Consider the following 17,947-nt stretch of genomic DNA (forward strand, 5'->3'; position numbering starts at 1 on the left):
TTCCCCTGCCTCGGATTGATGCTGCGATGGTATGCAAGTACTAAAACGACACTAGGTAATATTATAGTTCCTCTCTAGGTGATTACGTGACGTACCTATGAGAATAGGGTCAGGATACACAAATTATTTTTACACGCGAAATTACATATATGGCAGCACACGCTACAAACAAAAAATAAGCGATCACACTTGTCAACATACTAACGCTCGAGCTCTTCATGATAATACAAAACCATAAATTGGTTTCCATGTTTTAATTGCCGCAAGGTTCTACTGTATCGATTTTGTTGGTTATTTTCGGCCAATTTGAAACTAAGAGAAACGAAAGCAATGAAATTGAACGACGGATTCTAGAGCGAATCAGTTATAAACTTAGTACAGAAAACTAGGACTAGGAAGTCTCATATGGACATGATCCAAAGGAAATGTGAAGTCTTTTGCCTTCTACTAAGTAGGAGTTAGGCTTTGCACCCAAGTCTACCGCATGGTCATTGATAGAACATAACTCATCATCATGTTTTACCGCCGACGCCGGCACAAGAAGCTTCACAAATTCTCTCCTAGAACGACCATGCGATCATTCTTTTCCAACGCCCAACTCCTACTTAGCAGAAGGCAAGAGACACTTCACATTTCCTTTCGATATCATGTCCATATGAGCCTGCCTAGTCCTAGTTTTCCGTTCTAAGTTTATAACTGATTCGCGGGTCCAAAAAATCAAGTAACGTGTACGTGTTTACACCACAATTAAACATGATCGTATGATCACACTAATGCGTTCAAGTGAACGACACTCATACAAAGACGCAGATACACACACACACATAATAAAAATACGCGACTAACAACCGGGCGAAATTTCATAGGAAGAACTTGACTCATTTCGATGATCCCATTGCTCACTTAAGACATAATAGTTTATTTTTTTTGGTTAAAAATTTATGAAACCCAGAAGCCACCTTTAGTGACTGCACTAATATCTAGTCATTACGTGAAACCAGATCACAATTAATAGATTCTTTACATGTCCGTGGAAGACCCATCCATGTTCCTGTTAGAGACATCCTGGCTTACCGCGATCCTCTAGACACGGAACTTATCTATCATTTTCTAAAAATAATATCTGTCAAAATATAATTAGATTCATCTCCTCATACTCTCATCCAAGGCTAATTATTCACCAATTACAGTGTCCTAGAATATTCAGTTTTGTTTTAAGCTCAGGCAATACAGGAAAAAACTAAATAAATACACTCGAATGTACAAGATCATTATAAAATACAAGAATCTAAGAAAAAAAGCAAAAATTAAAGTGATTACAGTGTTAGTTTTAGACAAATTATTAGTATAGTTAAAATTAGTCTTAAGCATTTTTGTAACATGTAAAAAAAGAAACTTCGGCGTAAAAAGCTTTTGCAAATAGCGTGTCAAATAAATGTATGAAAAAATCTAGTCATTAGCTAAGTGGTAGTATTATTACTGCATTTTCGAACATAAACGACAATGAACCATGACCGACTCTTTTACTAGACAAATTACATATGGTGCAATTTTGTTAAAGTTATCTTTTTGAAGCAACGCCATATTGGGGTTCAGGGCCGGGTTACAGGTAGTAAATCATACTTTTGATACAACCGTACATTCATTGTGCAAAGCTATGCATATGAAAACAATCACAGTTTTAGATTTTCCCACAGCACAGCCTTGTCACATTTTTCCACCATCTATCTGGGTTGTATTCTACATGATAGCGTGTATGTAACATCATCGTTGTCATTCGTCCCACTAAATCTCACTGCTTTTTCGCAATCAGAAAACCACACCGCCAATGAGGTGGCTTTCGTTACTTTTTTCTTCGTCATTGAACGTACCCAAGTAGGGAATCGCATCTATACGTTGGTAGATAAGTGTACCCCACCTAAGTCTAGCTCGCTGAGACGCCTGATAGCAAACAAAGCGATATTATGTCATGATAAAAACCCATTTATCATACACAACTAAAAACAGCCAACATTGCTCTAAATCGATTTTTCCATTTTTCTCCACTCTTCCATTTTTCCAGGCCAAACAACGTGCCTCGGTGAAATGGCTTCTATCGAAAGCATACAACAACCGAGTGCCGGAGTTCCTCAAGGATCCCTTCTACTGGGACCACGAAGGTCAGGACCACCTCAAGCCACAGATCGTCGTCGGACTGGGGAATGCCTCAATCTACTGCCAAGTGCTGAGCAACATCTACTCGGACCCGAACTACCAGAGTCTGAACCACTGGTCCATTCTGCAGACTTTGTCCCGAAAGGGTGTGCCAATGAACGAATCTCCCGATCAGCCGCTCACGGAGACCGTTCTGATCCAAACGAATCCTCTTAGAATTGTAAGTATGATTGCGGCGGCTGACGCGCGCGCAACCTTGAACTTGACCTCGATGAAGCGAGGCGAATGCGAACAAAAAAAAAACGCAATCGAGTGCCGAAATGGGGTGGCTTCTCATTTTAGTTGTTCCTCTTTTGCTTCTCCATTTTGCAGAATGCCCACATGACTGTGATAGAAGCACTGATGGTGTTGTACGCTAAAGAAGTGGCTTCCAGTGGAAGAATTTCCAGTGCTTTAGAAAGGTGAGTGTGAACAATCGAACTAAATTACAAATGGTTCTTTCTAAGCTCTGTACCGACAGGAAATAGGTTGTTTAGTTGATAGGTAATATTGAACTCGAATCTGGTACTTTTCTAAAATTGATTATGAAACCTAATTAGATATCGATGGCAATGATGATTGTGCGAATTATGACGGTTATGGATTGCGACAGCGTAGGAGTGACGGTTATGCCAAATATAGAAACTGGTCTTCAGCCTTCGCCAAGTAGCTGCAGTCCGGCAGGGTGGCCGAGTTTGACTCAGATGTCTAAAAGTTATAAGCTAAAAGCAACCCAACCCAAAGCACACTATAGCGATGATAGCAATCGATTACACGACCATTCTAGTGTTGGAGAAGAACCTTGATGACACTTTGCTTTAGGTTGACCAACTGTTGAGAGAATATTGACATTTCTCTATACGTAGAACTCGTACGTGTGTCGATTGGAAGGCGACTACCGTTGTCGGTGTTGAGAGTTCACATGTGGGCACAATTTAAGCGCTGTCTGTAGTTTCGTTTGTATGCAGGATTGAATCAACGAATGACCAGGTCGAAATATTAGCGTAGGAGTTGGACGGTGAAAAAACAATTTCAAGAACGATTGGCATCCGAATTTTGGAGAAAAAAATGGATCAGGTAGTTTCGGTATATGTATTAGAAACTTAGATCATGTTTGACGTAAATATGTCCCGATACCCGTGTTTGATGGATAGTTGTTAGCGGTCAAGTATATCCTGATCACATGCAAAAACATGGTTATATTTTAGTTTCCAAAATTACGATATCGCAACAGAGGAAAATTACAGATAACGTGCCACGCTAACATGAGTGAAAAATCAATAAATCGTGACCAAATTGCAGCCCACGTGATTGTTGTTCCGACTAGCTCAAGGACAAGAAATAGAATTGTTTGCATATTTGGGTTCCTTGCGAATTTTTCTGCAAGGCCTCGAATGAAATACCTCTCAAAATTATAGTAGTAACGTAATAAAGCTTGTGTGACATCTTCTACAAAATTAAAAAAAAAAATATTGCGCCTTTAAGCGTTGAGTCGAACAACTGAAGAGTACCATGTCAGTATGTCTAGGGTTAACAAATTGACTGAGAGCAGTTTGAGAGTGCACTTAGAATCTGGACGCATCTTAAATTCTGCAGCAGCATTTGTTTGGATCTTGAAAGATCCTAAAGCAATTTGTTTGGATAATGCACGTGTTTCACTGCTGAATTTTTCATCTTAATGCGATCAGTAACAAGTTGTGCTAGATGAAGGACGAGAACTTTATCTAGCTACAGCAGAGGTCCCCAGTAAATTTAAGCTTCTCCATAGAAAATTTGACAGTTGATAAACTTTCCAGTCGACCGTTGAAAACGAGTGCTTCGGAGTCGACCGAGTAATAAACTGACTAAGCTGGATTTCGGTAGTGCACAATTTTCGTCAACATATTATTCGCCAGATTTAATTTGTGTGAATCTGGTTCTAGTTTTAAACTACCAACTAATCGACCGATTTAATTGGTTTAAATAGACCGATTTCAACAGATTTCGTCACTTATATTTAACCGGTTGTCGCGTCAGCAAATGTCCATGTTAAACCCCCATACGAGTCGGTGCAACTTACGACCAATTATTTGATGGCATGGTCGGTCGATTGTGCCGATGCAAACCGATTTAGTCGCTGGAAAAATCGGGAGAATTTTCTATGGGGTTGTTTTTTTTTCGATAAATTTGCCCTGAAACTGATGATCTGACAAGGAATTTGCCACTGCAGACTCAATGATGGACTCGAAGCTGGGTATTAATCCACCCAACTGCCCACAATTCTGTCTAATCGAGTATAATTACACGGTGCTACAAAATAAAAAAAATGAATGTAGGAGAACGTGGGGAGACTTGACCAAGCGCAAAATTCTATTTTTGGCTATGGTGTTTTCTACTCGATTTTTAATTTTTTTCTTGAAAATGTTTTTATAATTGTTTCGATCCCTTAAGATAATTTCAAGAGTTTGGAATGAAAAATCCTTTCCTTACAGAAAATATTACGTGATTAATAAGTTTGCATTAAATGATGTAATGTTTTATCAAGCTTTGTATGGACATATCTACTCGACTACTAACTACTATTGATGTACTAATATACCATCTTAATCCTTGTGAAGCAGTGAAATGATTTAACATAAATTGGAACATTGGAATAGTATTACTAGAATTTGAATGACATTGAACTCAATAACTAATGTTGGGGAGACTTGACCAAGATTTTATGGGGAGACTTGACCAAGTGGTAATTAGATGAAGAAAGATACAAAGATTCCTGATAATTATTATGTTTTGTTATCTACTGTTAATTTTAATCACGCTATAAAAAATCCCATCTGAATCATAAGTCTTTATATTTTAGTATTAGTAAACAAAGTTAGCAATAGTCCAGTACAGTTAATCCTTAAAAAAATGCATTAAAAAATCAAAATGTATCAAATGCAACCCTTTTAAATTTTTTACTGCTACCTAAAGATCTCGACAATATGGAGAAAAAAAATAATTACAGTATGTTTTGTGTCTTTATTTTTTGTTGTGATTTTTCAAAATTCTCTTGATCAAATCTCCCCACGCCTTGGTCAAGTCTCCCCAAACGATCTCAGAAAAACTTCTGTAACTTTTTAAAAATTAAATTTAAAATTCTGCAAAAACTGATGAAGATGCACAATAACTTTGCACATTATATCTCAATGACTTTTGAGGGATTGAATGCCTTTTTATGCGATTTATGCAGTTTTAGCTGGAAACCTGGTCAAGTCTCCCCCGATTATCAATTTGCTATGTGTTTTGGAAAGAAGATATGGCCTTCTCAACGATATGATATGTTATGTCCTTTTGTTAAAAGTACTATGCAGTTTAGGGACAATAATATGAAAGTACCCATTATTTTGCGATTTTTTAACGAAAAATATGAAAATTGTTCAACATTTTTATTAGAAAACGTCTTTTGTTGCTAGAAATTTGGAGAGAACATTTAATTCCAACGACCTATTTATGATAAAAACCGGTCGAAAAATGGCAGAGCTATTAATTCTTTTCCAAATTAATAATTTGGTCGCATGAATTTTGAAAGGTCCAAATAAACTTTTCCAAAAATAGATTTTTTTGCTCGATTACAGATACATTCAAATGTATGTGTGTGAACTTTGAACTTGAAATTGTAAAAACTAACGGGAGATATAATTATAGAATCCTATAATGCGAGACAATACCTCACTAACCCCTTAAGAGTTTATGCGAGCAAAATGTATTGGCTTGCTAAGCCCAACCAAGTGTTTCGATTTCATTAGCTCTCATCGGATTAAAATGACCTCCTTTTTTGCGGGACATCACGCTTGACTAGGGGTTTGCTCAAGAACACAAATTGTGTCTCCGTTTTTGGAGCCAGCGTCAACCATGCGCTAGCGTAGTCCTGTCACTAAGTTAGTGTCGGATTCTGATGAGACGAAATCGAAACGCAAATTCCATAACTAATTTAGTTATAGGTTTTGTGCTCTTCGCGCTCAAAAATGGTTTTAAGCAATTTTTTCCGTAATTTCAATAAGGACATGGACTCGCAAACCGAATAGAAAAATATAACCCAACCGAATTTCATCTCTCTCATTTGAGTGATGCTGAATGCAATACATTGCTATTAGGTATCGTTGTACTGTCAAACATTGGACGCTTGAAAAGATTTACTTCACACTTCAGTATATCTTGCGACACTCCATTCGGCGATACACCGTCAATCTCAACGTCGTATGATGGGGTATAAACGAGAAAATCTCGTTAAATTGTGCAAGACTATCAATGTAATCGATCGTTGACCTTCAATTTGTATTATACTTAGCGATTTTAAGGTTGTGGCCAATTTTAAGAGGCGAAAAAATCTGTTTGAGCGATTTTTGAAAGGGAAAAGAAATTCCTAGCTTTTTGAAAATTTTGGTATATTTGAATATACCTAAATTTTCAAAACTTGAATACATGAATATTTGAAAAACTTGAATACATTCGTCGGATTAGTGCCTAATTGGCGGGAAAAGTGCAGCGCGTGATTTTTGTCAATGAAACCAACAAGATTTTCAATTTACGAGTCCATCCATAAATGACGTGACATTATATTGGGAAGGGGGGAGGTTGGTATTTTGTGATGATTTGTGACGACACGAAGGGTAGATGGTCATGCAATGGTACTTAGTTTTTTTAGGGGGCTTAGGATTTTTTATTCTTGAAAATATCATTTTTTTTCTTTTTGTATAATCTGTAATAATAATATTTCAAGAATACTTATCTAAAACCGCAAAGTAGCATCGTCAAACTCAAATTTTAGGACCAAGTTAAGATAATAAAAATCGACTATTCTGCATTTTCCAAAAGCAGCATACTTAAAAAATATTCTCTGAAAATTTATGACAAATCGGACTATTGTTTATGGAGATGAACAACTTTGAACGGAATAGGTTTTTATTTGCAAGCAAATCGTACACAAAACTCTACACGCGTTTTTTCTCGAAACCAAGTCTTCGAAGTCGGTACTATGAATATCGTACAAACCGTTCAAGCTATCCTCTACATTTTTGTTGTTTAGAAGTTTATTAAATTATCTTGTGTTTAAGTAATCTGTTTTGAATAATTTGAAAAATTAATATTTTTTCGACGCGAAAGACGCTTTTTGAGGTAAAATTTGATTTTTGTTTCCAAATTCGTGGGTCAAGCGCAAAATAATTGTAGCTATGGCGATTGAGATCTTCGTGTGTTACAGTGTGTTACGCGCGAGGAATTTATGGCTGTTTACAACAAAAGAAGTTCAGCGTGGCCATCGAGATTGCGGGAGAGTATTCTAGAGGTTCAATACTAACAAGTGAATAAAAAAGTCGATTTTTGTCCACTACGCCAGACGCCCTTAATGTAGCTGAGGATCCGCTCGGTACAACCCAAGTTACAATTGAGGTTCTATAGCACACTACAAGTGCAATCTAAGTTTTAAGAGAGACTTCAAGAATGCCATAAAACCTCAATTGTTACTAGGGAGGTATGCCATACCGTGCGAGGCATCATAAGATACCTTCCAAAGAATCGCATCATAAGATACCTTCCAAAGAATTGATCCACTGGGTCCCTGCTTCCATGTCGTATGAGGCGACTTAAAACCTCAAGACCTCAAGTCAAGGTGTTTCTCCGTGTCGAAGACTGAAATGGCTGGCTAAAATATCTCTGACACAGTGGACGTTTGTTTCTTCGCAAATCGTGGAATTCAAGTGGTGGTTATGTCCTTAATAATTTCGAAGTTCGCTACAGGCTATTATAGGCCAATATGTTTGGTATATTCTAGCTACGGTACAACAAGTTCTGATGATGAAATGTGTTGAAATCGAGTATAGTTAGAGTAGCACAAATTAATCTTCAGCATTAACGTACAGAAACTATTAATCTATCGCGCCTTATGCAGGAAGGGAAAGCTGCTATATCTTTGGTTCAAGAACCGTATATCCGTAAAGGAAACTCCTATGTTGGAAAGCTACTTAACTCCTTCTTCGTAGCTTTCAACAACCTTGGTATGCCAAATTCACGTGAAATTCCTCGTGCATGTATACTTGCGAATAGTGCCATGTCTTACATCCGATCTCATAGCTCGCGATATTTGTGTTATCACAGTCAATATGACTGTTGATAACATAAACAAGAAATACGTTCTTTTGTTCGGCATATTTGCCGCATAATGAACCATCACCTTCGAATGATTTCAAAAGAGTTGTATCTTACTGTGGCAGAAATGGATTTCCCCTCATAATCGGCAGTGATCCAAATGCCCACCACATAATTTAGGACAGCTCATATATCAATTTGAGAGGCACCGAATTGATGGAATACTTAAGCAGTGCAAATATGCACATACTTAATAGAGGAAATAGCCCAACATTTGAACGAGCTGCCAAAGAAGAGGTGTTAGATGTAACTCTCTGCTCTGACAATATTACGCATGGAAAACTTAGCGCAAAGTTGGCAAACTGGCTCGAATCGCCGTATCTGATGATAAATACATCATCTTCGATCATTTAAACGTCTCGCCAGATTTCGTAACATACCGCAATCCCAAATCTACGAACTGGTAAGCACTTAGTTCGACAGATTCAAGATCGAAATTATTCATCGCATGTCGAACTTAGCATTTCAAATGCTATCTTCCTTTTATGGGTACCTGGGCATTCCGGTATTACTGAAAATGAATGGGCTGACGAATTGTCTATAGTGGGCGATGCGACTGACTTCGTTGGTATAGAATCAGTTTTCCCACTTTCGCTAAGTTAGATAAAGCACAAGATTCGTTCTTAGACTGCATCCGAACATTCTAACCATTGACGTAGCTCGAAAACTTGTGTTCAAACAAAAACTTTTCTGCCGGATGTGAGTCCGAAAATGTCAAAGAATTGGCTGCATTTTTACAAGCACAATTGCAGTATTCTAGTCAATGCATTGAGTTGTCATTGCAAACTCAATCATCACACGGCTACTATTCAGCGTGCTGAGTATTATTCGTGTGATCTTTGTGAATCCGAATACGGAAATTCATATCATTTGATATTTAGTTACAGTAGTAATGCAATTGCATATCCGCATTTTTGGTTCCCATGTATAGAGGAACCTATGTACAGAGAGCTGAAACTCAAGGACATGCTATTGTTCCTAACCCAGTGTGGTAAAAAGCTATAGTTCAAGCGATATTTGAATGACAATATCTCTTCGGGGGTGTTGTCGTTCTGTTAACTGAATATCTCTTCGAGAATATTGATATATCCGCTCACTGTTTGAATAAAAATTCTAAATCCCTCCGGGGATTGGAAGTTTCATTCCAGGAAAAATACGGGAATTTGGGGTATTAAGCCATTTGATGAAAAAATGTGGTTTCTAGAACCAATGTAAAAAAAATCTAATCTTTCTGAATTTTATTGCTAATGAATCATTTCTATTTTTTTCCTGAGAATTTTCCGCGGTCAACCTTTTATAAAAATTGATTGAGGAATAATAGATCAGTGCACGAGATAGTGACAAAATGCCTTCGAACCCATAATTCTTGTTATTTTAACAAAGGTTCCTGAGAAAAACCTCAGGTATCGAACGGAACATCATTTTAGAAAAATTGTAAAATATGTACGATTTGCAGCAAAGAGCAGAACACCACTTTTCCATATTTTTCAGAAACGAAAATATCTACATTCTTCTTGAAAATCAATCAATGCGATGAATGTGCAAAAAACTGCATTTTTCGTTCTCACCGCTTTTCGTGGCTTTCACAGCTGAACTTTTATTCGTCTTCACTACTGCAAATAGGTTTTTTCTCTATGTTAATGTTTAGTTTATTCATCCCAGCCGATTTTCTTTCTATTCCCTCTCCAACAGAATATCAGGCCGCAGCGGATCGCAACCCGTGCAGCACCACGAAGCGGCCTTACTGAGCTGGGTTTCGCATGTGTGCAGTGCATTGAAGCGGCGCATTGACTACGAGGTGTCCAACGGTGGCGGGGCTGGTTCCGGCCTTGCTGTCGATGAATACGTAAGTTTTTTTTCGATGGTTCATACTCTTTTTATTTTTTGTTCTTTTCTTACATGACCCTCTTTTTGCTTTGATGATTCTACTCACCAACTCACTGTAAAGATAAACTTTACAGACATTTTTCGCTCTTTTTTATCCTTTCACTCCACCGAGGTTTCGATATTTTATTTATTTACTTGTTTGCTTTTAACTTAAATTCGAAACTATTCTCTTTTTCGATGCTAGGGTCAACGGCTGCAGAGTCCGAACATTCCACCGGTACGCGATATCCGTGAACTGTGCGATGGAGTCAGTTTAGCGTACCTAATATCGTACTACTGTCCCAAATTAGTTCCCTGGCCTAGTGTGAAATTTAATCACGTGCCAACCATAGAGGTGAGTGAAATTCAGGTATTTATTGCTTTTTGTTAGAAATATTAATTTACGAGAAATAGTTGAAATTTGTTTGATTGTCGAATCGTATGTATGATCTGGTTTGGTGGTATTTAGGTGCTTGTGAATTCCACCTTCCCCAACCGATATCCGACTGCCTACACCATTTTGAGCGTTACTCACAGCAGCGCTTGTGAGTCGACTATCTACATACCAAAATTTTCGCATAAAATTTAAACACAATTTAAAACGCCGCTTTTATTTCGCTTCTATATACCAGGATTATTCAATTCCAATTTTCCCTATAATTACACTTCCATAAATATTAGGCCAATCGCATTAGCAACTGAATGATACGTCCACTGTTGAGTTTAAACTTCGGTTTATAGACACGAATGCGATTTCGAAATTATAGATCGATGAATAATAATCAGCGTAACTAATGATACTTGTTTTTCAGGATTCTATTCACAACATCCTCATTGTCAGTAACTTTTCCGAGCGAAGTTTGCCATATTCAGTGTTCCATATGACGCCAGAAGACATTACCTATATGCGAGGGTACGTTGTTCCTGTTTCAATTGACAAATATTAGATCTCGTTTTTGGTCACATTTAAACTAATTACGTATTGTTCTCGATTTTTTCCTCTCAGAGCTATGAAACAGAACCTAGTAGTACTATTGGCCGATCTATTCAACTTGTTTGAGATCCATCCAGCCAAGTGTGTCTGCTATCCCGGTATGGAGCAACAACAAGTCGTAGGTAAGTCGCCTAATTGGAATAATTTTACCCTTGATTTTACTCGGTTTATACCTTCCTTCCTATCATGATCTTTCGCGCGTGCATCATATTCATTGTCCAGTTATAAATTAATCATCTGTGTCCAAGATGTTTCTGTTTATCACATCGCTCGTTTCACAACAGTGCCCCATCCCTAGTTGTTCATTGAACATCATTCATGTGGGATTTCCCAGTGTGAATATTGAAAACATTCGGATGTGAACTAAATCAAAATTTTAAAAGAGGAAAATTTGCCACGAATGATGAAAAACCTATCCCCCTATGAATATCATCTTCATATCATGGTGTCACAATACTTAGTTTTTCAATCGATGTGCAATACTTTTGTTCGTTTTTTAAGTTAGTTTGAGTTTATCCACTTCTTTACGTTTTCAAATGATCATTGCTATGTAGTGTTCAAGTTATAATCTGATACCACAACTACTTAGGCAAATGACGGTCGTTTTTTGAGTTGTATTGTTACTGTACAACGATTGGAACGAAGCTGACGTGCCTATGTCAACATGTAATTCAATAGCTTTCGGTTCAATAATATCTCGGTTATATCACGGTTAGTAAGTTTTAGCATGATATATTCAAAAATATTCCTAACAAAAGTTCTGAAAAGGGGATCTTGTTGTCCAATAGCGTAAGCAGCGAAGAAATTGTCCCGATTTTTTGAACTTTATTCCGGTAGTTTATTTAGAAAATACGGTTACAAATTCCTAATTCAAGGAGGAGATTTTGTTAAATACATATTTATGTAACTTTCGTGATTCACGTCTAACAACACTTCTTAATGATTTTTTTACGTTTTAACGACATTCAATTAGCTAGAGATTACTGGGTAGGGAAAGTTATGAAACTTAGAGCCATAGTACTCAAGTAAGAGCAAGGATATGAAGTAAACAGATCGGAAAACTAGAAGTGGCAGGGTCATTAGAACAGGCTTAATATCGTACGGGCTTAATTTTTGCCTTCTGTTAATGAGGGTCGAGCTTAGGCAGAATAACTACGAATCACCCGAGTTCACTAATATGTGTCCTGATAAAGGTAGATATATTTCAACCATAGGGTCTGTTGATTAAACTATATAGCTGAATCATATGTTGGTTGTTTTCATGTAACTTTAAAATGTTTCACAATATCGCCTTGATGTCAAAGAGAAAGTTGCAGGAAAGTTTACAGGCCTTTTGAAAAACCTATTATTGCTGATGGAGAAACGCGACTAACTTATGAAAAGGTCATAATAAAACAAAATAATTGTGTTGTTAAAACAAAAGTTAAAATATCTCGAGAACTACCACATTTTAGAAATTTTTTGTTAAGAGCATTTCGATTTAAAATGGCGTTTAGAATCATATTCAAAAAAAATTGGATTTTTGACTGCAAATAGTAAGAATTATAAAAAAATGTCAAAAGTTGTTGTTTGGAAAACTTTCTTATTGAAAGCTTCTCCAGGATCCAAATACACTAAAAAAGTTGCTTTTACGTCTTTAAAACGATAAACATTAAATTTTTGACATTTTTTGATGGGGTAACGCGAATAACTTTTAAAAAGAGCATAATTACACGAATTAATTGTTTTTGAAGGAGCAAAATTTCAAATATCTCGAAAACTATCGCATTTTGGAAGATTTCTGTTAAATGCATTTTGATTTTAAATGGTGCTTAGAATTATATTCTGTAATAGAATTACAATTTTGTATGTTTATTAGTATGAAATTTAAAAACATGAACGAAGTTATTGTTAGGAAAACTTTTTTACCGATTTTTTCTCCATCATGCAATCACATTCAAAATGTTTCTTTTCTCTTTAGGTTTTTGATAACAAAATATAAAAAATTTAAAAAATGGGTTTTTTCGCAATTTAAATTTTTATCATAAATTTTTGTTTTTTTGAAAAATGACACAACATTTTTTTCAGTGTATATTTTTTCAGACAGAAGCATTCATTCCCTGTAACTCGTTCTCAGATAGTTTTGCTGTATAAAATACAGTAATCGAACAAAAAAATTTTGAAATTCATACACGTAGAAACGTTTACGCCCTTTTGAAAAGTTGCTCTTGAGTCAAAATAATCTTATTACCTGTGGAAAATATTAAGTCTTGCATGACGGTGAAACGTGTAAAGTTTCATTGGAATCTAAGATGGTCGGTCACGATTTTAAAGATTTTCGGACGGATGTTCGTGGAATTCCTCACATACAACTGTGATCCAAAATGGATTGCTGGGATGAGTATGAGCGACAACTTGAAGAGTTTGTTACACTGACCATCTCTAATGAGCTACGTGCAATTTTATTCACAGTATTCCAAGCGGAAATCGCCGCATTAGTTGAATGAAGTTGTCCGGGCAAAACCAGCATAGAGGCCTTGTGGCATTCGGCAGATTGAAGTACCTCAGTCAAGAATTGATCCACTGGGTTCCTGCTCCTATTTCGTAAGAGGCGACTGATGCCAGGATTAAAATATGCCAGGCACGCACGATGTCTCGTGGGTTTTACCCTTGCTACGTCAAGCGAATCTCTGACACAGTGGACTTTTGTTTCTACCCAAATCGTGGGATTCAAAACACCCATTTCGGGGTTCGCTATAGGCGAACATAAACCAACGAGTTTAGTATCTTCTAGTTGCAGTACAATAAGTGCTGATGATTAAATGTGCAGTGCTGTGATCGAGTATGGTTAGAGTAGCACAATTAATCTATCCCACCTTGTGCAGGAAGGAAAACCTTCCATAATATTTCCATAAAGGAAACGTCTATGCTGGAAAGCTAATGTCATCTTCGTAGCTTCCAATAAAAATGGCATGACAAATCCACATGAAATGCCTCGTGCATGTATACTTGCCAATAGTACTATTGACACATGTCTTATATCCGACCTCACAACTCGCGTACTTGTTCTGTCACAGTCAACGACTGTTAATAACATAAGCAGGAAATACGTCTCTTGCTCGGAATATTTCTGTACAATGAACTATCAGCTTCTGATGATTTCAAAAGGGTTTTATAATACTGTGGCAGAAATGGGTTTCTACTCAAAATCGGCAGTGATGCATATGCCTACCATATAATTTGTAGCAGCTCAGATACCAATTTGAGAGGCACCAAACTGATGAAATAATTAAGTAGCCCAAAATTTGTACGATCTGGCAGAGAAGAGGTGTTAGATGAAACTTGCTGCTCTGACGGTATGACGCATGAGTTAGCAAACCGGCTCGTACCTGACGAGCTCGACCCGTCGTTATCTGATCAAAGTAGATCGTCTTTTATCATTTAAACGTCTCGCTAGATATCGTCACATATCGTAATCCCAAAGCTATGAGCTGGAAACTCTGCGAAGAGGCATGGCGATTAGGTTTCATGGGTATTTTTGCATACCAAGAGGTTTATCCGCTTCGAGCTATGCGTGCTACTAGATGAACCCTTGGTGGAATACCCAACTTGTTCGACTCAAAAAGAGCTTGGAATCGCAGACGCAGGAACGGGTCGGTGGTATGTAAGTTAGCTCGCAAAGCATACAGAAATTCCTTTCGAACCTCTGAGCAAAGTGGTTGGAAAAGTCTCTGCACAAATGTCTCTAGTTTCGACTAGTTGATTAAAGAAGTTATTTTCAAAATCGAAGGACTTGTTTCCCAAGTAACAATTGAGGTTTAATAGCACGCTACAATCTAAGTTGGCTATAAAACTACCATAAAACTTAATATTTTACTAAGGATGTCAGTTCGATTCGACCTGCTAATCGTCTGATGAAGATGTATTACTCAATTTTCTTTTTGACACACACTTTCCAGACTGTACAGAGCCTTCACCGACGACGGCCCCTGAGTTCTTTTCAGGTAGTTATGATTCTGCTCGTAGAATTGTGTGAAGTGAATCGACCAAATGGGCGATTAAAAGTTTTTTCCGTTTTAGTCTCTACTCAAAGAGGATATATCTTTCGAAGAATTACTGGAGATGTAAAATAATCCTTATTATTATTAATGATTATGTACGTTGCATCGCGAGTACCGAAAATTTTCATTATCACATTAAAAGTCGCTTTTTTTAATTGTTCGATTTTTTTTGTAGATCATGTATCAGTTGAGGAGAAACCCATTTGGCATAACACTGTTTGGCATAAAGTCGTTTGGCATAAAGCCACTTGGCGAGATTCAAGTGGTCATTTGGCATAAAGCCATTTGTCATTCGGGCCATTTAGAATAATCCATTAAAAAGAAATTGAAGATAGATTTCTATTTGTCGTAATGCCCATTTGGCATAAGGGATTGTACATATACCACGTGGACTCTAAAACTTTCATTTTTACCCCCTCCGTGGACAATTCCTGTACCCCTACTCCACATCCTACGATGTTCACATGGACTTTCACAAAAAAGGTGACTCCATAAAAATTGATTTTCAGAAAGTGTTTCAATGTGTTAGGCCATTGTGATGCAAAAGGACGCGTTCAAACTTCAACTACAAAATGTCATACATTTCTTTAGTCTTTTGTGGAATTGTGATCTTTTATTATTACATTTTAAAGATGTATTATCATTGCACAAAATTTAAGCAACCTGTTCTTCAGATTTTTCATTTTTATTTTAATTTAGATAGCAAACAAAAGTAAGGTGTCAAAAGAACAAACATTTGGAAAGCAAGATACTATATATCACGAATGAAATTTCATATTGTATAAAAAATAGTTTGGTTACAAAAATGTAGCAATCCAAATATTCGTAAATGGAATGGTTAAAATGGAATGGTTTCGCTAATTCGCTCCCATTTCCTTGACCTGATCTGTAGTTTGAAACAAGCAGGCTAACATATCATTAGCATTAGCAAGAGGCACAAATCCCCGACTATGTCCGGGGAACGTGCCATTTGAGCCAATATATTCTGATTCCTGATTCCTGAAGATGATCAACATAGTTCTAAATACAAATGTTTTCAATGCACAAATTTCATGCTTACTGCTTATGCCAAACGACTTTATTCCAAATGGCTAAAATATCGAATGATCTACTATCAAATTATTTCTTATGCCAAACGACTTTATGCCACATGACTTTGTGCCAAACGGGTTAGCCCCGTCATCGTGCGGTTTCTCTCCCCTACAATTGAGATATATGCCGCATCAATATCGCGTATAAGATGCCGCACTCTATAGCGGACTTTCAATGTGCGAATTTCTCTCCGCGAGGAATGGCTGTTTGGAGTGACAACTTGAAAAATACGCAGTTTGTTGCACTGACGGTTCTTTATTGGTGGGCCGAGCCAGTGCTGGTTTCTATTCTCGTGAAATGAGATTAAATCAATCTCATTCGCTTGGTAGATACTGTACCATATTCCAAGCAGGAATCTTCGTGATTCTGTGAGGCGCACAATCGGCACTTCAACATGGAATCTGCGACATACGATTTTTTTTTGTTCTGGCCGTCAGGCTACCCTTAAAGCACTCAATTCGGCGGATTCGAGATTAGATTAGCAATTATTGCGCACTTCCCACCAACCTGGACTCCGCACTTTCAAAGTGCGAGTGATCAAACTGCTACTGAAAACTGCGAGCTGTCAAAACACATGTACTTCAAGTGATAGAGATCGTACTTTCATAGACAGACCAGTCGAGCTAACCAGTCTATGATAAGAAATTAATAGAAAAATAGTAAGTGCGCATTGCGGTTAGAATCCAGTTTTTAGTGCCACAAGCAATAGTAATAAGAAATTAGTAATCGTATGTCGAACCTAGTCATTCCGGTATTACTGGACATAAATTTTTGGTTTTCCATACTTAGAATTACTTATGTACAGGAATGTAAGACTCAAGGAAATGCTATTGTTCCTTACCTAGTGCTGTAAAAAGCTATAGGCTTAATCAGTAAGGAGATTATTCCAGGCTGTTTATTGTTTTGTGTTGTGATTGTATTGTGTTGTCATTTTCCATTTCCCTATCGTTTTTCTTTCACCTTCCTTTTCCCTCCCATCAGGGAAATGATGAAACGACATGGCAAGGTTCAAATCTCCGAATAACATGGGAAACGTTCTAATCGGGCCAACATATTCTTCTATGGGTATACCATCATATTGGAAATGAATCAGGGGACGAATTGGTTAGTGCATGATTCAAGCTTGTGTTGCATCCGAACATATCAACCATTGACGTTACTTGCAAACTTGCGTTCGAAACAAAACTTTTCTGCCTAACGGGAGTCCAAGAATGCCAAAGAATTTGTTACATTTATCCAAACACAATTGCCGGATTCTAGTCAGGACACTGACTGGCCAATGCAAACTCAATCATCACATGGCTGCTATTCAGTGTGCTGCGGATTGTTCGTGTGATCTTTGTAAATCTGATTACGAAACTTCATCATCATCAAATATGTATTTGCCCTTGCTGTAATGCAAATGTGTTTTCGGATTTTCGGTGTCTCATACATTGACTACCTTATATACAGGCAGATAAAACTCAAAGATAAATTTTTATCGGTTTTCTTTTATTTCTTGTATTTGAATTCATTAATCTTTGGAGCGTTGGAACATTTGGACTTTGAATTAGAATCTATGATCTTACGCCTCATTAAGATCAATCTGAATCTGAAT

At 37.2% G+C, this 17,947-nt stretch overlaps 1 protein-coding gene across 2 annotated transcripts in view; it reads left to right on the forward strand.

The window, feature by feature from the left end:
* The first annotated feature begins 1,954 nt into the window (after nucleotides 1–1,954).
* The window catches only part of LOC131695287 (patronin-like), a 30,370-nt gene continuing 14,377 nt past the window's right edge, over nucleotides 1,955–17,947 (forward strand). For both annotated transcript variants that reach the window (XM_058983756.1, XM_058983757.1), the window contains exons 1-6: nucleotides 1,955–2,374; nucleotides 2,527–2,615; nucleotides 10,051–10,204; nucleotides 10,430–10,579; nucleotides 11,037–11,137; nucleotides 11,231–11,340. In XM_058983756.1, coding sequence (XP_058839739.1) covers nucleotides 1,970–2,374; nucleotides 2,527–2,615; nucleotides 10,051–10,204; nucleotides 10,430–10,579; nucleotides 11,037–11,137; nucleotides 11,231–11,340 — 1,009 coding nt within the window. In that variant the 5' untranslated portion in view covers nucleotides 1,955–1,969. The remainder of the gene's footprint in view (nucleotides 2,375–2,526; nucleotides 2,616–10,050; nucleotides 10,205–10,429; nucleotides 10,580–11,036; nucleotides 11,138–11,230; nucleotides 11,341–17,947) is intronic.

The sequence above is a fragment of the Topomyia yanbarensis genome, unplaced genomic scaffold, assembly GCF_030247195.1.
Source record: "Topomyia yanbarensis strain Yona2022 unplaced genomic scaffold, ASM3024719v1 HiC_scaffold_317, whole genome shotgun sequence".
NCBI lineage: Eukaryota > Metazoa > Arthropoda > Insecta > Diptera > Culicidae > Topomyia > Topomyia yanbarensis.